The sequence below is a fragment of the Haliotis asinina genome, chromosome 9 (genome assembly GCF_037392515.1).
Source record: "Haliotis asinina isolate JCU_RB_2024 chromosome 9, JCU_Hal_asi_v2, whole genome shotgun sequence".
NCBI lineage: Eukaryota > Metazoa > Mollusca > Gastropoda > Lepetellida > Haliotidae > Haliotis > Haliotis asinina.
In genome coordinates, this window is record NC_090288.1 from 33,898,390 (window position 1) to 33,922,655 (window position 24,266).

Consider the following 24,266-nt stretch of genomic DNA (forward strand, 5'->3'; position numbering starts at 1 on the left):
TGACACAGATACCGATTATCTACAAATTGCTTATTCTTCAGTCTAAACAAAAACTGTGTGAGAGTTTTTACTAAAACATTATATTTTTATAGTCATTTTTATTAATTACAGGTAGTAATAAACCATAGTATATTAAACTACCTGCCTGCCTCCACTTTGTTCACTTACCTATCTGCCTGTCCGCCCGTCTGTCTGTCTGTCTGTCTGTCTGTCTGCCTGTCTGTCTGTCAGTCCGTCTATATGTTAGGTAATACATATTCGTGTACATTTGTTTACATTCATTCCATGGCCATGCTGTGCAGACCCAGTGGTTGAGGTCTAAGGAGAGCTGGGTACACTTGCACTGTCACCTTTGTTGTCACAAAGAGGAGTTTCGGGTATCAATGAATCTGAAGAGGCTTTTTTCTACTGCTTGTGTGATTTGATACAAGAGCCGGAAACATCAATATCCAAAATGATGGGGCGTTTTGGTTTTTTTTATATATACAAAAATGTATACACGAAGAAGTTGACAATTTCAAGTTCACCCGAAGGGTTATACTCTACACATTACGGTTTAGTCTATTTAGTACTACAGACTGAGTCCATCGTTTCATTAAAATTAATGATTCTTTATACACTTGTTGACTCCTATCGCTAGAAATTAACCAACCTTTCCCGTGAAACATTTTGCATGAACCATGGTGAGATGCTCACTTCAGTTTCTTCAGCCAAATGACTTAGACTGTTGATGTAATCAGAGCCACAGCAGCGAGTGGAATACATATCACGAAACCAGTCACAATATTTGGTTTATTTGTACGCCGCAATGCCGGGGTTTTACAAAATGCATTTTAGTAGAATATCGATTCAAAGCTTGCAAGATAATAGCAGAAATTTGGTTTGTACCAGCCAATCAACATATATGTATCAACTTACTAAATCTACGTCAATTAAAATTCCCTGTAGTAACGTGTTTGATATGGAATGAGTGAGTGAGCTTTACGCCGCTTTTAGCAATAACACAGCAAGGGACTCCAGAAATGGGCTTCACAAATTGTACCTATGTGGGAAGTCAAACCCGGATAGTCGGTATGACGGGAGAACACTTTAACCGTTAGGTTACCCTACCGCCCCGTTTGACAGAGTTGACAGGTCATGTGACTGATCACTTGCTTTGTTGATTGCAAACCGCATCGGAACTGACTTGAAGATATTGCTTAATTTATAAAGTAGACTTTGTGAGGGTTCATACAGTTTATAGAACTCTACATTACAAACTATGTTCTACCTGATCTCTCCTTGATTCAGAGGTAACGGAAGTCCATAAATCTAGTCTACTTTGCGAACTGGAGTTGCGTGTGTTCATGTTCACCTTCCGTTCGTTGACCTTGAAACATCACTCATGGAGGACTGCTGCATGTACGAATAGACAATATCATAACAGCGTTATTGTATTCAGTTTACACCGTCAAACCCGAAGAAGTTACAAAATACGGTAGATTCTTACTATATGATTAAGATTATGAATTTCGACAATAATAATGTTTTTTCGGCTGATCCCAAGTGCGATGTATAAAATTCTATACCAGGGGCGAAAACCACATTTACCTTTTCGATGTCATTGTTGGACCAGTTCCTTTACGCTAGCGAAAATATGGGTTTTTCCATTTGAGAAACTATTTAAATTCTTTCAAAGCTTTCTTAAACACATTACGTCACACAAGAAAGAGCACTCCAAATGTTAAGATATATAGGGAACCCTGCTGATCTCATGTCACTGACTTGGGCAAACTAAAACCCCTTTTCGGGGGAAATTTCTAACTTGGAAAACATCTAAATTAGCTTTCATCGTGCACTAAATATTTTCTAATGACAGTGTACTAGGTGGGGAAGTAAATGAATAACAAATAAACGATGAACAATGTGTATGTGGATGTCGAACAGTTTGCTCTTCATTTGAAAAATAATTAAATTATTAATAATTCATATTTTAGTAGCAGAAAATAAAGAACATTACAACATTACAAAATTATGTAAAATAATCATACAGTTCCAACCTGGAAAGAATGTTACAAGTATGTGTGTACGTATATTCTCAGATGTGTTTTGTACCTCACCTGGAAATTTATTTTTTGCATGTACATAACATTTGCATAATCACGACTTTAATTGTACGTGTAATGTCGGCGCTAGCAGTCAGTGTATACGGAAGATGACTTCCTATCCATTGAGGAAACTCCACGTCACATCCGCTCATAGTAAAGTGACAACGGTAAGTTTACTCACGGACAAAATGAAGTGAATAATTGTTGATACTAGGACTGATGTAGGGCAGCTGGATTTGTAAACTGAACCAATAACCTATATCTCATGTTGAATGAACACATTTCCTCAGGCGTATAAAGATGTATGCTGTGTTAGGGCGAGACATGCGCTAACAGTCACTACGAGTCACGTTCCAAGTTCAATGTTATTCACGTTCCAAGTTTAGGAGGGTAACTTGTAGTAGTAGTAGCAGCAGCAGTTGTAGTAATATTAGTAGCAGTAGTTGTAGAAGCACAAATATAACATAGTAGTTGCAGCAGTAGTTGTTGTAGCAGTAGTAGTTGAAGTAAAAGTAGTAGTAGCAGCAGTGGTAGCATGAACAGTAGTAGCAGCAGCAGCAGCAGCAGCAACCTTAGTAGTAGTAGTAGTAGGAGTAGTAGCAGCAGAAGTAGTAGTAGTAGTAGTAGTAGTAGTGGCAGCAGCAGTAGTAGTAATGGGAGTAGTAGTTGTAGTAGTAGTAGTGGTGGCAGCAGCAGTAGCAACCTTAGTAGTAGTAGGAGTAGTAGCAGCAGAAGTAGTAGTAGTAGTAGTAGTAGTAGGAGTAGTAGTGGCAGCAGCAGTAGTAGTAATGGGAGTAGTAGTAGTAGTAGTAGTAGTAGTAGTAGTGGCAGCAGCAGCAGCAGCAGCAGTAGTAGTAGTAGTAGTAGTAGTAGTAGTAGTAGTAGTAGTAGTAGTAGTAGTAGTAGTAGTAGTAGTAGTAGTAGTAGTAGTAGTAGTGGCAGCAGCAGCAGCAGCAGCAGTAGTAGTAGTAGTAGGAGGAGGAGGAGGAGGAGGAGGAGGAGCAGCAGCAGCAGCAGTAGCGGGAGTAGCAGTTATAGTACTAGTAGTAATAGTAGTAACAACAGCATTAGAAGTAATCGTAGCAGAAGTTGTATTAGTCGTAGTAGTAGAATTAGTTGTGGTAGCGGCGTTACCGGACGCGGGCGATAGGGTCAATGAAATACCTCCTGTCCACTGTGTGAATATATCAAGACGTTTCTGTAGACTGTGAAGGACAATCAAAGTCAGTCAACACAAACCCCTGTGCATTCATGTAATGAACCCCGTGCAACGCCGGAGTACGTTGAAACACATTCAGATCCCTGGGATTTATGTATCTGGAGATTAGATCTATCTCCACGGATGCAGATACGAAACCAGATGTTTAAGAAAATAAATACAGGTTTCTGTGATATAAATTACCCATATTGTACATATACAGCGTTCGCGTTTCACACAGATGTATGCCAGTCCTGACTAGAAATGGACAAGACATTGTTCACTTACAAAAGCAGCGTTGAGCAGACTTTCCATGTGATCTTACTTTGTGCGTAACTGCGTGATACGTAGTGCGCATTACGTGTGCGTAGTGTCCAGTTCCATGTGTACGTACATATAGGTTATGCGTACAAAAATACCACGTGACACTGGGAGGTCTCATTGCGTAACGCTGTGTGGTGCATATTCGGACACTTTTTGAGCCTCAGCAAATTTCACGCATTACGCATTACGCGCTCATGGAAACCTAGTTTTACTCACGGTTAATGCTAAAAATTGGCCGTGCATTCAAGTCTTCCATCAAACGGTTATTTAGACTACAGATGTAAACAACCAGTGTATAAACTCATTTTCATAGCTTAGATGAAATGGTTCAGATCCGAAGTGTCATTTCTATAAGATCTGAAATAGCCAATCAGAGGTAACATAGAGGAAACTAAAATATCAGTGGCTTGACCGAGTGTCGCTGATCAATGGTGGATTTGTTAACAACTCCAAATAAACGCCCATGATAAATTCTTTATGTTAATCCAAAATCGTTAGAATCAGAACGCCAGTCTGTGAGCTTCTATGCAATCTGGTAAATATTTAAAAGTCTACATATTTGAACCTGAAGCGCTACATCTGTCTACACTGCCGGTAATGAGGGTTTGCACATTGATACACTGTATATCCCCCGATATTTCACCAGATTTCATCAACACCTGTCAGCTCTACTATTGCTGTGTTCATTACTGTTTACATCAGTCCATGGGAAGTTGTAGACAGGAGAATCGGAAATCTATACATTGGAAAACGACGCATTCATCCAAATCATATTTTTTCATCAAGAGAATGGCAAATACATGCATTGTAAGTAGATTCGAAGTGCCCTTTGCCGTGTGTTTTATACAAAGATTTATCTATGTATAAATTCATGAAGTGCATTACTGTGTATCGTCAAGACTTTCATCGTTTAGTTCATTCACGTGATATAGTTCATCATAGTCAGTATTGACATATTTACCTATATATATATACCTATATACTGTACCAATATTTATTTCTCTGTTTTTCAGGATGAGGTATGTCCGAGCAGTCATCTGTCTCCTGCTGTCAATCATCTCAACAAGGGGCGTGGTCTCAGAGTGTCTGATGACAGATGACGAGTGCGTATTTTACCTCACCATTGAGCATCGCCTAACCATGATGAAAGGTAGCATGGCAGTTTACCCTTCTGACCGCAAGTTGTACAAGTATGACGTCACAAACACGTCGGCGGCAACCCCTTTGGAACCGGAAGGAATAGTGCAGGCCGACGGCTATGAAACACAGCGAGTTGTCACGGTGGCCAATGGCTCCATGCCCGGACCTGCTATCGAGGTATATGAAGGACAAACTGTTGTCGTCCATGTCAAGAATCACCTCCACAATGAGGCTTTATCAATCCACTGGCACGGTCTTCACCAACAAGGTACACCACACATGGACGGTGTGGCCTTCATAACTCAGTGCCCTATACTTCCGGGTCAGTCGTTCACCTACAAGTTCAAGGCCAAACCGAAGGGCACGTTCTGGTATCATTCACACTTAGGAAACCAGCGGACCAACGGACTTATGGGTGCTCTGATCATCAGGGAGAAGAAGCCACTGGCGATGGAAGAAATGATAATAGTGCTACAAGACTGGAACCACGATGACTCAAATTTGATACACTTAAAGTCAGTTCATGGGGGATTTGAAGACCGAAAAGAACTTCCAACAACGGATGCTCTCGATGGCTCCCACTTCAGCAGGTTTTTCATGACAAGTGCTCTTATTAACGGTAAGGGTCGTCTCTACGATAAAAATAATAGACATAATGGCGCACCTCTAACTGTTTTCAGTGTACGGCCCAATACACAGTACAGGTTCCGGGTGATCGGCGCGGGCCATCTCTACCCGTTCCGTGTGTCCGTACACGGTCATGATCTCATAATCGTGGCGTCCGACGGGTATGATCTGAGTCCAGAAATCGCAGAATCCTTCATCATCAACCCCGGCGAGAGGATTGACTTCATCATCAACACAGACAAAGTTGTGGACAACTACTGGATTATGGCACAAAGCATCGAAAAAGGGGTTGATCACAAAGCTGAAGCTATTCTCAGATACGAAGGAGCGCCTGATGCAGAGCCAACTTCATCAAGAAGAACATGCACTGCGACACTCCCATGTCGAGTTGTCAACAGCCCCTTCACCTACTTCCCTATAAGCAACACTAAAACAGTGAGGTTCGACGAGCTCAAGTCTTTGCCTGATGATGATCCAGCGCCTCCGGTTACTCCTGGAAAGTTCAAAGAACACTTCCTCAACTTTGCCTTTCCTGGCTATGGTCATTTTCCAGGTCAAGTGAATGGACATAAATTCAAGATGCCTGCCGTCTCAGCTCTGTCCCAGATGAATGAGGTTGATACGTCATGCAATAGAGAAGACTGTGGGTTCAACAAGACATGCCATTGTACGTACACACTTAACCTCACGTACGGAGACTCTGTTCAGCTTGTGTTCCTCAACATGGGCAACGGCAAGGGTTGGTCTCATCCTGTTCACCTCCACGGCCATTCCTTCTACGTGCTCAAGATGGGCTATGCCACACAAAATAGTTCCAATTATCAAGTCGAGCGAAGCAATCCGGATATAAACTGTAACGGTGATCCATTTTGTAATGCAGCAAGATTTGCAAACTCGTCATGGACGGGGGATAACATTCCGGGTCTGGAGCTGAAGAATCCCCCGCGGAAGGATACCATTATAGTACCAACTGGTGGTTACGTGGTTGTGAGAATCCGCGCTGACAACCCTGGCCTGTGGTTCATGCATTGTCACATTGAGATGCACAACGCTGATGGGATGGCGATGATGATCAATGAAGCTCAGGACAAGCATCCTGCTCCGCCAGAAAAATGGCCTCGGTGCTCGGGATTTGGTCCGGAAGTGAAATACCAGACGAAACCCAGCGGACCAGACAAAAGGAACGATACTGAAACGACTAAACCCAAAGAATGTAAGTTCAGATCACTGTCCTTTTAAATCTAAATCTGAAAGGCTCTGGACCTTCGTTTGGTATTAGTCCAAACACAAAACGTGTCGGGCTACCAAGCATTGTTTTTTGCAGAATAGTGTTTATAGTTTACAGTACGGAATTCAGAATATTGGCACTTAGTAAATGCGACCTTAATTACATCTCAGTGATAAGTATAGCGACCATTCCGGTGTTCTGGTCTTCAGCGGGGACCGCCATTACGTAATTTGTTTGCAATGGTGTACCAGTATGACGTGTTCTGTGCTTCAGTGGTTGTACCAGTATGACGTGTTCTGTGTTTCAGTGGTTGTACCAGTATGACGTGTTCTGTGCTTCAGTGGTTGTACCAGTATGACGTGTTCTGTGTTTCAGTGGTTGTACCACTATGACGTGTTCTGTGCTTCAGTGGTTGTACCAGTATGACGTGTTCTGTGTTTCAGTGGTTTTACCAGTATGACGTGTTCTGTGTTTCAGTGGTTGTACCAGTATGACGTGTTCTGTGTTTCAGTGGTTGTACCAGTATGACGTGTTCTGTGTTTCAGTGGTTGTACCAGTATGACGTGTTCTGTGTTTCAGTGGTTGTACCAGTATGACGTGTTCTGTGCTTCAGTGGTTGTACCAGTATGACGTGTTCTGTGTTTCAGTGGTTGTACCAGTATGACGTGTTCTGTGTTTCAGTGGTTGTACCAGTATGACGTGTTCTGTGCTTCAGTGGTTGTACCAGTATGACGTGTTCTGTGTTTCAGTGGTGTATCACCATGACGTGTTCTGGATCATGGCCGGTTGTCTGATCGGGGTGTGTGCCATACAGTTCGCCATTCTGGTGTACCTATGCTGCCGGCCGCAAGGATCTAACCGGAAGACATCCAACATACAGAATACACCTGACCCGAAAATCAACCATGCTTTTGAAAATGTTGAGGGGGACCAGAAGGGTAAACACTATATTGACAGAATGTAAATATTTATGCAATGTTGAATGAATATTTACGCTACGCTGAATTAACTGAAAACGTTTAATATCTCTTTCGATTTTTATAATTTTCGTAATCATATCTTGAAAATCAATTAAATTAGTCACAGAATACCTAAATAAAATGTTCGTATGGGTTAGGCGGGAGTCGATCAACTAGCTGTACTGTGTATGAAGGTTGTGTTACCATCGAATTAAAGTCCGTGCCTGTAGTTCAACCATTCCCTGGCTGAGCCCAGTGACATACAAACGATGAGATATGACTGGATCACTGCAGCATTTCCTCATCTGTTCCTTGCCCATGTAACAACAGCGAAGCCAGCCTGACTGGGTCAGTGCAACATTTTGCCCAGGTGGCCCAGCTCTCGGCGTAACGTTCTCACAACTGGACCTGCCTGTCAGTGCCATTGCATCATTTGCCAGATTAGTTCATGCACTATATCAAGGTACCAATGTTACGACCCACAGTTCCCATGTGCAGGGACACACAGTTTTCGCCTACAATATTATTCATGTAAGAAAATGCGCCAGAATCTGACCGCTAAGAAATATTCTTGGAAAAGTGTTAACTGGTCATTACTTGATTCAACTGTATAAAAACGAATCTCATAAAATAAATTTTGCAGTGCGCATGATTCCTGTTTTTATTTCTTCCATGGACCATCTCAATTATTGCCATGGCAGCGTTGTTATCTATGGGTGTGGTTAGCCCGAGACCCAACGACGTGAAAAGGGTTGTGTCCCTTCTGTGAATAGGTTCCGATCCTGAAGTTCAACGAGTAAGTGAGTGAGTGTGTTTACTTTTACGCCGCACTCAGCAATATGAAGTTCAAGGAAGGGCTTGACGGGACTTTTGACTTGAAAGGAGTTTTTGACGGGTATACACCCGTGAAGATCCGGGTGAGGACCGATCTTCAGTAACGCATTCTTTTCGTAAGAGGCAACGAACGGGATCGGGTGGTCAGGCTTGCTGACTTGGTTGACACATGTGATCGTCTCTTCACTGCGTAGATCGATGCTCATGTCGTTGACCACTGGATTGTCTGGTCCAGACTCAAATATTTACAGACCGGTGCCATACAGCTGGAATATTGCGGAATGCGGCATTATACTAAACTCAATCCATCAATCAATCAATCAATCAATCAATCAATCGATCAACCAGTTTTTCGTATCTTAGTTTGATCCCAGCATGCAATGCTCGTCATGAGAGGTGACAACGACATAGATCCAGTGACTGACACTATGAGATATGAAGCCATGTGAAATAGTGATAATACCAGTCATATCCTGCCCCAGCCATAGACATATACAATAATAATATAAGTGAAGCATTCACCTGTAAACATTCGAGAACGTGTGTTAAATTGAAAGTAGGGAAGCATATGATCGGACAACAGTTTCAGTCACTGAGGCACCAATGTTTCAGCTGTTTCCAGCATGTCTATCATAAAATTTGCTCGACATGAAAGAAAACTTGACCATCCATTATCCCTCTGTCATACACCTTGTAGGGACCTTCTGTCAGTCTGAATCGTTATGCACAGATGTAAATATGACATAGTTCTCTCCTTACTTTCAAGTTTAGGTGGGTAAATCGGTGGAAGTGAATTTCGCGCGTTGCGCATGATGAGCACTTGAAAAGTCGGCATTTAAAGTATTAATGTGTCAGCGAGTCGCGGTACATTCAGTGATAAATAACCAGATTGATCGTCTTTATGATACAGTTTTACACTCATGTGTTTAATCGTATCAATACCCCGAGTGCCAGAATGCTATAAGTCGTTATAACACAAAATCACTCATCCTATCATCTGTCTCCCATATTGGTTTACGTACGCTTCATCAGACTGATGACACGCCACACATTCAGATGAACCATAGTCCGTTTGGTTGAAAAGCGGATCGATGAACAAACAAACATGCTATAATCTATGACATGTTGATCATGATCAAAGCATCATGCCAAGTCTGTGACGTTTTTGCAGAATAAATGTCCTAACTATGAAAACAAACTATCATTACAATTTTGACGCAGTTCACCATTTGTTACAATGGAGGAGTTCAAATAGCGTAACAACTAGATGTGCGAGAAATGGTGGAGACGGCACAGCACGGGTTAATGAATCAATAAGTTTGTCGGTACTTGTGCTTCGTTTCCACCTTGCTCTTACTCTGTTTGAACTCCTACCTCGTAACAAATAATGTCCAAATTTTAATATTACGGTGTTTAACAGGGTTTTTTTTAATTTTAAGACATTAATTCTGCACAAAAAATCACAGAGTTGGTCTTAAGTTTCAGTTATGAACAGTGTTTCATTGAGTATTATGTGTTTATTAGTTTTCGAGTTAGACTGCAAAACATCGGCCCCCTTTTGAACCAAACGGAGGTTATCACTCGACATAATACATTGTTATCGCCAAGGTTGTTTTGACTGATAATGCGTCTTCAATCTTTACAAAGTTAGCTGCGACGTTTGTCCTTGATTAGAGTGCGTCTTAAACCTTTCCTGCTGTATAAACGAGATAGGGCACCCTGGGCAACACTATAGTCTATATCCCATTACCTCTCTTCCACTGTAGACATCTGATCAGCAAGCGTTAAATGGGTACCCGGTAGGATGAATGCGTTTCATTCGATTATTCTTGAAGTCGTAAGCAACAGAGAGCTGTGGTTCTGCCTGCTTTGTCTTCTATAATATAAAGACTTACTCCAACTGAAGACTTTGGGAAATGGCACATTCGTGAATGTGGAGGTAAGTGTCAATTTGCCTGTCTCTAGGTGGAGGAGGAATAGTGTGAAAGTTTAGAACATTCGTTAATGGCCGGCGGCATTACGAGTCCAGTGAACGAAGAAGTGCTTTGTTATTTTCATGTAAAATGAAAACAAATCACCTAATGCGAGTTTAAGTTCCTCAGATAAGTTCAGTGAAGAACTGACGAAACGTTTTAAAGGACCACACATCTGACAGAGAGGAAAGGTTTAAGTTTCAGTCGCGCTGAAGACGAACGAGAGACAATGTTTCTGTCGAAACCAAAACCAAATACTGTTTATTATAAAACTATAGCTTTATTAGTGTAAACATAAATCTAAACATCCAGCGATATATGATGTGGCGAGTTAGTGAATGAGTCTACTATGACGACGCTTTAAACAGTATTTCGCAAAGTCAATTTCAGTTAGACCCAAGATGTGTTAAATGATTCAGGTCTTAGATGTCAATCATGGTATGGTGGTGACAAAATTTACAAACAAAATCCTGTAGAATCAGATCCGTACCTATGATGACAGATTCCTGGCACGATTGGACCACTAAGCAACCGTTGACTGGGATGCAACATTGATAGCGCTAGGTCTGCATAGGTTCACATCAGAATATTACAGTGAGTGAAAGAGCATGGGTTTATGCCACCTTAGCAATATACCAGTAATATCACAACGGGGAACACCAGAAATGGCCTTCATAAATTGTACCCATGTGCGGAATCGAACCTTGGGCTTCAGCGAGACGAGGGCACATCGAGGGTACATCAACCCATGGTCCCCTCGAGACCAGTGAACAACTTACAGTGTACCATCTATATGTACTTGTCTTGATTCTCATACATATGGACTAAGGCACGTGTAAATCTAAAACTATAAAGAGCAAACCTGAAACAGATAACAACGCATGCTGGTACACAGAACAATATGAAAAATACACACTTTAAAATCAGCACTCTCCAAAACAACACGTAAAACCTACGACAAATGGCTATTACTTTTGTTAATGTATATTAGACTAAGTGTATAGCTAATATCGACAGCACCTCAAAAACGATCATATATATTCTTAATTAACTATGAAATTCGCTAAATATCAATTCAGCTATAGGGTACTGCCGTGAAATATTTCTATACAGGGGAACGGTGGTCTCCTTGAATTAATTGTGTGTTTGAAAGAAAAACATTTCGTTCCACTAGCCAAACAAAACCTGTAATCTGGGCATTCTCACATAACATTGTTTTGATTATTCTCACACTGAACACAAATTCCTTGTTTTAAGTCAATGACCAACTAACCTGACTAACGAAACTGCACTGTCCCCGACAGACCGGGGGCAAAAGAAGGTATACAGAGACTGTGTTTGATGTATTTGAAATTTGAAAGAACCTCTCTTAAAACTGAATATCCCTTCTGAAGACAACAAATGTATTCAGTTTACGAATGATGTCAGTGATACCAGTAGATAGGTATTATGATTTTCCCCCTCCATTTACAAAAATTTTCAATCAAATGTAATTTGAAAAGTGCATGCAGACGTAATATGGATACTAGTATTTTATACAGTACATACTCAGGATATCCCTGACTCAGTGTTTCTTCAGTTTAAGTTAGGACACGTGATAAAACCAAAAGAGAGGTAAAGTTCCCTCTACTCCGGATCATTACGATATGAACAAAGCAGTCCGTACTTTATGTTCTATTTTTGGCTAAACTGCGTTAGAAGGGAACATGGCCAGGTGATTTTGTGAATATTGCCAATTCCTGAATTCTTGACGTTCGCTTCTAATACTTTTGGAATCCTTTGTTTTCCTGTGGGTTTGGGTTATATGTTGATTCCATGGAGTATTTCTCCCGCCCAGACCCCTCACATCGCCGACAGCACATACACAGCAAGATGAGGAACTGGAGGGCGCAGATCCCGATCAGACAACCGACCACGGTCCAGAACACGTCATGCCGAACCATCACTGAAACACAGAACACGTCATGCCGAACCATCACTGAAACACGGAACACGTTATGCTGAAATACAGAACACGTCATGCCGGAACACCACTGTAACACAGAACACGTCGTACTGAAACACAAAACACGTCATACTGAAACACAAAACATGTCATGCTGATACACCACTGAAACACAGAACATATCATACTGAAACAGAACATATCATACTGAAACAGAACATGTCATACTGAAACACAGAACACGTCAGACTGAAACACAGGACACGTCAAGTTGATACACCACTGAAACACAGAACACGTCATACTGAAACACAGAACATATCACACTGAAACACAGAACATATCACACCGAAACACAGAACATATCACACTGAAACACAGAACATATCACACTGAAACACAGAACATATCACACCGAAACACAGAACATATCACACCGAAACACAGAACATATCACACTGAAACACAGAACATATCATACTGAAACACAGAACATGTAATACTGGTACATCACTGAAACACAGAACATGTAATACTGGTACATCACTGAAACACAGAACATGTAATACTGGTACATCACTGAAACACAGAACATGTAATACTGGTACATCACTGAAACACAGAACATGTAATACTGGTACATCACTGAAACACAGAACATGTAATACTGGTACATCACTGAAACACAGAACGCGTCATGGTGGTACATCATTGTACAAGAATCTGTCTGAAAAGGTCGCACTTACGAAATCATAATGTGGTCACCCGTAAGTTTGGTCGACATTGTACCGCCCAACTTCTAAAACTCCACTCAAAGGAGGAGTAATTTGCGATGATACTTTTTCTAAAGAAACTACACGTACTTGTACATTTTCATCTAATTATTCCTTTCATATAGTATAAAAAATTTAAATGCTTACTTTTATTTTCTCCCTTGTTTACTTTCTCTGTTTCGTCTTGTTTATTGTGTTTGTTGTACGTAATTTTAGGGCCGAAATTCCCGCATTTGGGGAAGTCATCCGGCGGAGCAGGATGCATGTCCTGAGCTTCATTGATCATCATCGCCATTCCGTCAGCACTGTGCAACTCAATGTGACAATGCATGAACCACAAGCCAGGGTTGTCAGCGCGGATTCTCACAACCGCATAACCACCAGTTGGAACAATAATTGTATCCTTCCGCGGGGGATTCTTTAGCTCCAGACCTGGTATGTTATCCCCTATCCACGACGCGTTTGCCCACGTTGCCGAATTGCAGAAGTTGTGGCTGATGTTGTGACAATCAATATCCATGTTATCGCCTATGATCTTCCCAGTGGAGGTGTTGTATTGCGCATAGCCCATCTTTAACACGTAGAAGGAATGTCCATGAAGATGAACTGGATGAGACCAACCCTTCCCGTTGCCCATGTTGAGGAGGACCATCTGAACAGTATCCCCATATGTCAGATCCACCTTGTAGGTGCAGTGGCATGTCTTTTCGTCGCCACAGTCCGCTTTGTCACAGGTTGTACTTATCTCATCTGGCTGGGTTAGAGCAGAAACAGTTGGCATTGTGAACGCCCGGCCGTTGACCTGACCAGGATACACTGTCAGACCAGGGAAGGCGTAGTTGAAGAAATGTTCCTTAAACTTCCCAGCTATTACTGGTGGAGCGGGATCATCTGCTAAAGATTTAAGCTGATCAAACCGGAGGCACTCTGTGTGTGGTAGGGGGTAGTATGTGAAAGGGCAGTTAATGACACGACACGGATTGGAAGCCGAGCATGTCCTTCTGAAACTAGTTGGTTCTGTTTCAGAAGCGCCTTCGTATCTGAGAATAGCTTCGGCTTTGTGGTCCACGCCTTCCTCGAGAGTCTGCGCTATAATCCAGTAGTTGTCCACAGTGTTGGTGGTGTTGATGATGAAGTCGATCCTCTCGCCGGGGTTGATGACGAAGGACTCAGCGATTTCAGGACGGAGGTCATACCCGTCAGACGCTACGACTGTCATTTCATGACCGTGCACGGACACCCGGAACGGGTAGAGGTTTCCAGCGGCGATCACCCGGAACCTGTACTGCATGTTTGGTTTTACATCGAAGGTAGTGAGCGGGGCACCATTATGCTTTCCGTCTTTGTCATAGAGTCGACCCTTTCCATTAATCAACCCGCTCAACATTGCATATCGGCTAAAATGTGAGCCGTCGAGAGAATCCGTTGTTGGAACCTTTTGTCTGTTTTCAAATGACCCGTACATCATTTTCAGAAGGACTGTCATCGAATCTTCGTGGTTCCAGTCTTGAAGCACCATTATCATTTCCTCCATTGGCAGTGGTTTCTTCTCCCTGATGATCAGTGCACCATGAAGGCCCATGGTCCGCTGGTTTCCTAAGTGTGAATGATACCAGAACGTGCCCTTGGGTTTGGCCTTGAACTTGTAGGTGAACGACTGACCCGGAAGTATAGGGCACTGAGTTATGAAGGCCACACCGTCCATATGTGGTGTACCTTGTTGGTGAAGACCGTGCCAGTGGATTGATAATGCCTCGTTGTGGAGGTGATTCTTGACATGGACGACAACAGTTTGTCCTTCATATACCTCGATAGCAGGTCCGGGCATGGTACCATTGGCCACCGTGACAACTCGCTGTGTTTCGTAGCCGTCGGCCTGGATGACCCCAAGTGGTGATTCTGGTGCAGCAGCTGATGTATTGACGACGTTGTACTTGTACAGCTTCCCTCCCTCGGGGAACACGGCCTCCGAGCCCTTTATCATTGTCATACGTTGGTCAACGGTTAGAAAGAACTCGCACTCTTCATCTGCCATAGTACATTCTGAGGCCACGCCCCTCGCTGAGATGATTGACAGGAGAAGGCATGACACTGCTCGGAGCCACCACATCCTGAAACAGATAAAGGATGTTCAGTGAGAAAGCTAATGAGATAACTAAGTGCAAAAGGAGAATACCAAACAAGACTAAGTCAATTATACAAATTCTGTCATACATCTTACTGGTGAGCCCCATATAGATGCCTACATACGTGACATTTGACCACTTTCTAAATACACTGCGCACTCGTCGCTTAGACCAAGGAAACCGTGCCCACTGGTCAGACGATTACACTGTATATGATCTAACCTACCGGTCATCTGTCCTCGGTGGCTGTGTAGGTTAGATCGCTGAACTTTTGTGCTGACGATTAGGTGCCTGCCTGCCGAATCGCGGATGGGACTCAACCCAAACAGTTCTAAAATCTGTACTAAAAATTCTAATTCCAAATATAAGATATGATATATTTGACCATTTTCTAAATGACATTACGTTTGCTTTGATTTGATGGTCTAACTGTCAATATCAAAACAGTGCTTCAATTTTTCACGCCCGTCGTCGAGAACAATACTCAATAGGTAATATGATTTCGACGATTTCGATGGATCACTACTGCTTGACAAGTATTAGATGAGCCAGCGCAGTGAACGCGTTTGTGACAAGCAGGCGGGGCAAGTAATCTGGACGAATACACTTGGTTGCTACAGAGAGATTGGCGATTAAGCACGTGCAATACATGCTGACCGTGGCGTGAAATCAATAGCGCTACTGTTAAGCACGTGTATCGTAGAGCGATTTAACAAAATACCATATCGACACGATTAGCAGGAGGAAATAGAACTATTCAATATGTAGACAACCTTGTTTCAAAAGGAATGTACAGGAGGGCGTTCCCATATGTGCAAATTGGGGTAGTTTTTCAGGTCGTCTAATCTCATACCTGTCAAACAGTAGCCTTAGCTCGCTAGCCCACTGCGCCCCACATATCCTTATATTAACAACATAAATGATATGGCAAATTGATTTCACTCAAAGTTATTTGATTTACCTAGTTTATAAGAATTAAGGTTTCGTGAAACGGCATGAACGGTGAGAGATTCAAATACTTGCGTTTGTTCAAGTAAAGGCTACCACAATTACAATTGAGCCTTCCGAGATTTTATGTGCGCTTTCCGACATTGCCATTGCTACGAGTTTCAAAAGAGTATATTCATAACTCACTCATCACTTTTAATATTAAATACTGAGCGGGGTCATGGCAGCAGGGGTATAGATGCAGGTTGAGGTGACATCTCATACGCTGAATCATTTTTGGAATTTGAAGGAATTTGAGATTATTGTAACTGTATTTTGGGACTTAAAACTGCTGAAATAAAATGTTAGTCGAACTGCCTGTTCATGAAAAAACCCAACCTATTTCCAATTTTTACCATGCATTTAGAAAGATGCATTTGGAAATACGTGAGAAGCTGGTAATAACTGCCTTAGGATATGTTTTCAACTGATCATCGTCATTACTATAATTGTTTAAAACATTCCAAAATGTCACAACAGCAGAACCATCGAGGGCTTCAGTAATATTTATTACTGTCGGAACTCAGCAGCGATAGAGTTGTCGTTCTTGTTTGAATGAGTTCACAAGTAAGAGATATTTCCGGAGCGGCAAGAGTCTGTTTTCGGCTTGTCCCGAAACAGCACGAGTTGGTCACGAATTGCGTAAACTGATCTTTGATGATGGTGATCACTGGGCTTCTAGTCTGAACAGCCGTTATCATACGTATCCTTGGCAACAGACTTCCATGTTGTGTCTCATTGCCTCGTACAGTCTCGTACAGTGAACAGACTTACATGTTGCGTCTCATTGGCTCGTACAGTCTCCTACTCAGCTAACATCACTGACAGAAACTTTTAAACACGCCAATAGAACACATCAGTTAGACCTGAACGAGAATTGTTAATTGTCGGGAGGTGGGATTGATTGTTTGTTTGCTTTTTGTTTTGTTTTTTAAACTTATCTTTTATTTTATTCATTTTTTGGTTGTGAACTTTGTCTTCTGACTTCGAGTTATCGTTGGTAAGTATAAATTTCGCATCATTGACAAGACATAGAGTTTGCCCTACCCCTCTGTATAGTGTAATAAAGTACAATTTCTTCCTGAACCACTACAGTTAAAGTACGATGACCCCTGCGCTGAATGATTTCCTAGTAATTATAAGCAGTAAGTTGGATGACATCATGATGACCGATCTATGTGCTATACCGATTTTGTCCATCACTGGATTGTATGACCCAGACTCCAAATGCCACTTCGTCACGTATAAAAACATGTTGAATTCCGAAATTTGGATCACTTTTTCATACGCTACTAAAATGGCATTTTTTATTTCTGTCAATTAAACCTGTGTAACAGATCATATTAAATGCAGTTATTCCGTTTATTCAAACACCACTCTAAATACATGGTAATATTTCGTTTGTGACCACACACGGAAGACACGAGGCCCATAGTTGCATATACCGGTATCATATTCCGTAGGTTATGTGGCTAATAGGCAGAAAATCCATCAGTTCGAAACCGTATTCCAACCTTGAGGGCACACGTGGAAATAGACCCTTTCAGGTAACTAGAAAAATAAAATTATTGGGGATAACTGGTCTAATTTAAAAAAGACACACTACACTTGTTCTTATATTCATGTTAATCTGCAGTATGATATTTCAGTGGGCTGACACTATAAATATTCTAGGTGGTGGGGTAGTCTAGTGGTTAAAGTGAGTGAGTGAATATTGCTTAACGAATGCAGCTATTCGCGGCGCAAAGTGGCTAAGGCGTCCGCGCGTCTCACCGAAGACCCGAGTTCGATTTCTCAAATGTGTACAATGTGTGAAGCCCATTCCAGGTGTCCCCCGCCGTGTTATTGCTGGAATATTGCTAAAAGCGGCGTAAAACTATAAACTCCCTCACTTACCATACAAGATTCTCATATCGGGAAATCCATTCACGCTGATGCTAACAGTACATCGACAGTTGGCGATACTTCCAGATATAGCCTCTATTTCCGTCCACGGACATTCCGTGACGGACTTACACAACCCACGGGCATATCTAAAATACGTAGTTTGTTTAGTTTAACGTTTGTATTCAGAAATTACATAAATACATTCTTCTGCTTTATAATTACTGACTCAAGCAACTGCTGATGACCTTATGAGTGAATGAATACACGACAGAGGTGAAAACGTGGTATATAAATAGATACTTTGTTCAGACTAGATATAATATTATGGTCACAACATACACGATCTCACCCTGATGGTATTTGTGACTTTAACAGGATATGCTGGTACTAACGCTGATTGAAACAACAAAGACAATACAGAGACGATGAATGAATACTATGAATACAAAACGCCATTAGAAAGTGGTCAAATATATGTCAAATCTTTGATTACACATTCTAGGCAAAGCTCTGATTCTATTATCTGATTTTAATAGCTTTGAAACAGGAAGTGTTAACACTTTGGACAAAATCTACTTTTCTCTAAGACTTTACATTTACAGCCTTTAATTCTTTACAGAAGTCAGGTCCACCCTCTAGCCTTGACCAAACGACCGTTGATGTTAAATATCCTACTGACATTTATGAGGGCTGCGTTTTATGAGGCAATACTCATTATTGTAGCCAGATGGCGAGGAGGTTTGTCATAACGACATGATCTAACTTTTAAGCTGAAATAATCTCTGTTTACATATCACAAACATGAACAGGATAAATGTGTTGATTAGTCCTCGTATTGATAGTCTATAGGTAACACACTTACCTGTGATTGACAGCGGTGTCTGTTCAGCGGGAAGACGGGACTCGACTGACAACCTCTCAGACGAGAACCTGTTTCTTGTTGAAAACGAAATATCCTGGAGGTAAGGGACCGTCTCAAAAGCACCACGGCAGTTATACGATAAACAAACCCAAGACTAGCATCTCAAGTCATATTAATTAAATATGTCACATAGTCATAGAAACCGTTCTGTTATGGTCACGTCTACTATGGCTGATGATACAAATGAGTTGTAAGATTTTTCTTTTTAAATATGTTTTGATACATTTCGTCAGTGCCAACTGGGATAAACAACTTTTATAAAAGCAAGAACGTCACTGTCCAATGGCCGCGAACAAAAGCAAACCTGACCTTTCAACCCTGAATGTCCAGTTATAAAACGCCAACGAAACCAGGTCAGCTGCACAAAAAGGAATCTGGTTAAATAACTTGTTGACACCACTGAGCATATTCTGATGTTATTCCAAATTTCGTCTGTCTGATCGCCATTTCCCAGAGTATTAGATGACGGGTCAATGGGTACAGTCTGCACAGTGAACAATAAGCATATAAGAGGCTCGGTAAATGCAGCTATATTTGCCAAATCATTCTGGACCGGAATTTGATTCATTTTCTAATTCATTCTTTAAGGTCTCAGACAAAGTAGAAGAGTCCATCAACACAGATACATGCTGACAGCCCAGACGTCACGATGGGTACCAGTACGGGGTTTGACCCAGTGAGGAAGGAACACGGGTCGTTAGATAATGTTATCGGCACTGAGGTCTTGGTCTTCTCCGCTAGCCGTGCCACATATCTTGCCTTGGCTTTGTTCATTGTGTAAGGGAACTTTCAGCAATATTACAGCTATAGGATCATGGAATCTGATACTAGTCCTAACACACACACGCACATACGCACATACGCACGCACGCACGCGCACACATGGCTGCGATTATAGCGTTCGCTCGTCACGCTGAAGTCACCCCCTTACCCCCCTAAATAAATAAATAAATAAATAAATAAATAAATAAATAAATAAATAAATAAATAAATAAATAAATAAATCACATATCGCCCTCTTTTGTGCTATCACATTTTCCCTGTCCAAAGTGGAATACCATACCTTATCATATATGGTTATATGGTCATGTGTTATCAGATATGACCGTATAATATGTATGTGTGGACTTACCATTGCCGTTATAGATTGTGTTATCCTTCAGAAGGGGTGCAGCTACATGTATATACTACCCTATTTAATGTCTGACGTAACTGTATCGTAAGAGATACAATTCCAGGTTTGGAGTGCATAAAATTATCTTAGTACGTTCCCCACGAATGGTTTCACTGTAAGCTACATTCATGTTCAAGTGCGCAATACTTTGCTTGTGAGTATCGTCGTAATGGAATTCAGTACAAAAATGTGAAACCCCAGACAGCCCCGGGGCAGGAATTAGTGATCAAGATTAGTCTGCAGATATACACAGTATTTCTGTATCGTGTCATAAGGATGGACAGTACACAATGCATAAACTATCTCTGGACGGGAATGTCTAACAAATTCGCCCAGCAAAATTGTTTGGGAGTGTGACACGGTTGGGAGGTTATCGCCAGGTATGGCTGACACATTTGATCACGCCTATAACGGCCACCGCCGATGAATTGAAGTATAGCATGACCCGCAGTCCGTTGTGTCTTTTCGTTGTATATGCGCCCAAACCCAGTGGTCCATATACCAGGCTGCCATTGTTAAATATCAATAAACCAACGGGTATGATGACTTCAAAAGAAGTTATGCCGGTTTGGGGGTTTCAAGCTGTTTCTGCGAATAAAAGCGACAAAAAAACCCGTGCCCCGTCCTCTGAAATCTCTGCTGAAAACAGAGTAGAATTTACACATCCAATTACGTCATGAGCACGTGTCATGATTCACTTTGAAATACATATGACAGATGGTGTTCGCGAAATGGCTAGCATATTCTGTCCCGCAGGTGCATAGCACTAGTCATAAATACATGCAAGGCTCGTCAATCAGTTGTTCATTTAAACATCGGGAACGTATGGATCAAATCGAAATAGCTATAATATGTCGCCATAAAACCTTTTTCAAAATTTTACGGAGGCCATGAATGAGACTAAAGCATTACATAATACAGGTAATATGATTTCGTACGATCTGTTTAGTATAAACTCGCACCTACTTTGCTACATTTCTCACTCTTTGTGAGCAGATCCGACACCACTATAAACGTTGACAAACAAAAGGCAGTGGGTTTCTATACGACTGAGGCTTGAACTACGTGGAAAGTTGACCCGACCCGTGAAGATCCGGGTTAGAATTAACCCATGCTTGTAAGGGTTGCCTGACGGGATCGGGTAGGAAGGCTCGCTGACAGACTTAACACATGTCATCGTACCCTAATTTGGGAGATCGATGCACATGAATCACTGGATTGTCTGGTGCAGTATGTAAGTGCGGAATGCTGTCAGACCTGGTCTCCAATCCACAAAACGGTCTTAACTCTATGCCATTCTTAAGTCTATGATAAAACGTTACGATGGGGTCACTGCACCTTGTCAGCGACAGTTGAAATCAGCCAGCCCAAAACAGCGTTTTCTTGTTACTATGACTGTGTTGTTATAACTTTTTAATAGAATTATTTATTTATAAACTAAAAACTGAAGTAACAAAGAACGTTTTTGGCACCCGATCGTAGCACTATTCTATTCGTAAATCGAGGATAAAGCTTAGAGTCACGATGGGTCCCAACCTTACGAACGCTTTGTGGATCGAGGCTCTGGGCCCTTATTCTCGAAGCGTTCGTAGTCCTAAGAATTCTTAACTTTGATCGTAGCCAATGTGTTAAGAATGGGCTTGAGACGTTCGTAGCGCTACGAAAGTTTCGAGAATAGCTTGCCTGATTTCTCGGTTCCGATCCACAAAGTCTTGACTCTATGAGCTGTCGTAAATCTTTAGCTTATCAAAGGCTTTGTGGATCGGAACCCTGAAATTTCTATGGGGCTTAGAAGTAAGGAGATGGTGAGCACATGTGTTCCAGTTATTTGTCGTATGTCATCTTTGGGCTATTATCCTACAATTTCCCCATAGGACGTTACATGTCAGATTTGTTTTTTCAAACACTGAATTGAGTCCCTTTGTCAGGGGTGGCTGAAGGTTAATTCTAACCCCGATCTTCACGGGTCACTGTGACCTGGCATCCTACTCAAAACAGGTCTTCGGCGTGACGAGGGAACGCTTTAACCACTGAGTTTACTGAGTCCAACTCTCAAACAATGAGTAACATAGGACCGGATTTGTTCATATACTTTCAAACATGCCTGTGTTGATTTATCGGTTTGGAAATTAGGCGCCCCCTTCATAATACACCTGGTACAAATTATGTGTGTGGAGGACGGCTCTTGTCCTCGCTCTGTTGATTCTTTTGAAATACTTGAACTATCTTGTATATCGGACTGTCCTTACTTCGCCTACACCTTATATCGCCTACAATAAAAATAATGTCATATGCTATCACCCCTATTAGGAGAGTGGTATAGCCCATATTTAGAGAAGAGAGATTATTCAAATGGTCCTATTCAAATATTTTCAATATGTCACCAGAAATCAGAGTGAAAGTGTTTCGATTTATGTATTTTCCTTGTGAGAATCGTTAGTAGGAATAGCTTGCAACCTACATCACCGCTCGTGTTGAATCTACACAAGTGTCAACAGCTAATAATGACACATCACGTAACAATCTACGCAATAAGAACACTTGGAAGCTGGGTCTTGGCACGGCGCCAGAAATAAGCCTGTGCCGAGCAGAGCATCTAGGTTTCAAATGCTGAATTAGTGTTTTTAATATAAAAATTGTAAAAGGTTAGTTTGAGTCACGTGACGATACAAGTTGAGTAACCCTTGTTTTCTGAGTGCCCTCGTGTATACTCTTGCATGTTGCACTCATTTTGTCATAAAATCGTCATTCGTTGTTATTTGAGTAAACACACTTTTCTTGCCCTTCATTTTGAAAGTGATTGGGCCTGTATTTCAATGTGTACATGAGGAGTATCCTTGTCCGTATAGTTAGGAATCTTAAACTGTAGACTGGTATCCTCCTTTTATAAATATTGCCTTTATCTACGAACATATTCGCCTGAACTAATGGATAGTTTTGAATATATTCACAACTTAATGTCCGTCTTTTTAAAGCCACAAGTCACAACTGTACATTAACCAGTATTTGGTCCCGTTTAATGAGACAAATATGCAGTTTTTAATATTTTCATCATTTCATGTTTTTTCTTGAGTGTATACAATGTCATGGGGGAGGGGTGCTTTTCCCAGTGAGGGATAAAAACACCAAGCACCATATGTTAATTCCCGGTTGGAGAACTGAGGACGTCGAGGGAGAACAACTCTCAAAACATTGTTGTCAAGTATTACTCGCATCTTTGCCGAAGTCAGTTACTCAGTAAGTCAATTGAGATGTTGTCATGTCCATGCCATCCCACGGAATGGTCGGCTGACTGAGAGTATCACATGATCCTGTATTGCGATGACCTGACGAATTCGCCGATGATGACGTCATCGTTATGAACCTATTACGCAAGTGAAGTGACCGGATGTACTTGCTCCCTTCTGTGGCTTATGACCTTGAACTTCGGGAGACGGCCAAATGTCTGACACGGTTTGAGTAACCATCTCAAGAGACTGACGATGGTTTGTCTGAATCAGCACAAGGATCGAGGATATGACTGCCCATGTATTCCAGTGAGTCTCATTCGTTGCACTTCAGGTAATTTGGCCCGTTTTACAATGCGATCCTATTTACACTGAAGCCATACAGCTCGATCAAATCGGGATTTTGTATGCAGTCATGTGCATTTAGCGCGTGATGATGACGAAAAAGGCCTTTTCACCATTTCCACTTAAAGCAGTCTGAGTTTAAACTAATTTGAATATTTCTTGTGCTTGCTTAGAATAATTCTTTGCTGCTAAAACACAGCATTTTTGTAACAAAATATCAGAATTTTTGCAGGTGTCAAGTTTCTTTTGTACGTCAGTTTACATATGCTGCCCTAGATTGGAGACGTGCAATTATGTACATACGACTACGAATCCAGGATACTATCTCGCTTGATAGTAGTGAACACTAATTATTGCCCATGCATTACATATGAAATCGGTTATGCAAGTACAGGTAACGTTCCGTAACGATAAGTTGCACAGTGTGAACGGGACATCATCTCATGGGCCTGATACATCAACTACAGCTCCAGGGTAAGGTTATATGATGACGAACTACACTTTGCATAC

The 24,266-nt window shown here is 41.6% G+C and overlaps 2 protein-coding genes across 2 annotated transcripts; one reads left to right on the forward strand and one right to left on the reverse strand.

Annotated features, from left to right (window-relative positions):
• The first annotated feature begins 4,623 nt into the window (after positions 1 to 4,623).
• LOC137297217 (uncharacterized) lies at positions 4,624 to 7,568 on the forward strand. The gene is made up of 2 exons (XM_067829230.1): positions 4,624 to 6,589; positions 7,354 to 7,568. The coding sequence occupies exons 1-2, from the start codon at positions 4,624 to 4,626 to the stop codon at positions 7,566 to 7,568; spliced, it is 2,181 nt and encodes a 726-aa protein (XP_067685331.1).
• A 3,062-nt stretch (positions 7,569 to 10,630) lies between these two features.
• On the reverse strand, positions 10,631 to 19,024 carry LOC137296219 (uncharacterized). The gene is made up of 3 exons (XM_067827958.1): positions 18,951 to 19,024; positions 13,236 to 15,199; positions 10,631 to 12,315 (listed from the first exon to the last, which is right to left on the reverse strand). The coding sequence occupies exons 2-3, from the start codon at positions 15,196 to 15,198 to the stop codon at positions 12,131 to 12,133; spliced, it is 2,148 nt and encodes a 715-aa protein (XP_067684059.1). The 5' UTR covers position 15,199; positions 18,951 to 19,024; the 3' UTR covers positions 10,631 to 12,130.
• Between the last annotated feature and the right edge of the window lie 5,242 nt (positions 19,025 to 24,266).

Coding starts and splice junctions, on each gene's coding strand:
- LOC137297217 (XM_067829230.1), top strand. CDS start 4,624: ATGAGGTATGTCCGAGCAGTCATCTGTCTCCTGCTGTCAATCATCTCA. Junction 6,590..7,353: donor AACGACTAAACCCAAAGAAT/GTAAGTTCAGAT, acceptor TCTGTGTTTCAG/TGGTGTATCACCATGACGTG.
- LOC137296219 (XM_067827958.1), bottom strand. CDS start 15,198: ATGTGGTGGCTCCGAGCAGTGTCATGCCTTCTCCTGTCAATCATCTCA. Junction 12,316..13,235: donor AAACAAGGGAGAAAATAAAA/GTAAGCATTTAA, acceptor TCTGTGTTTCAG/TGATGGTTCGGCATGACGTG.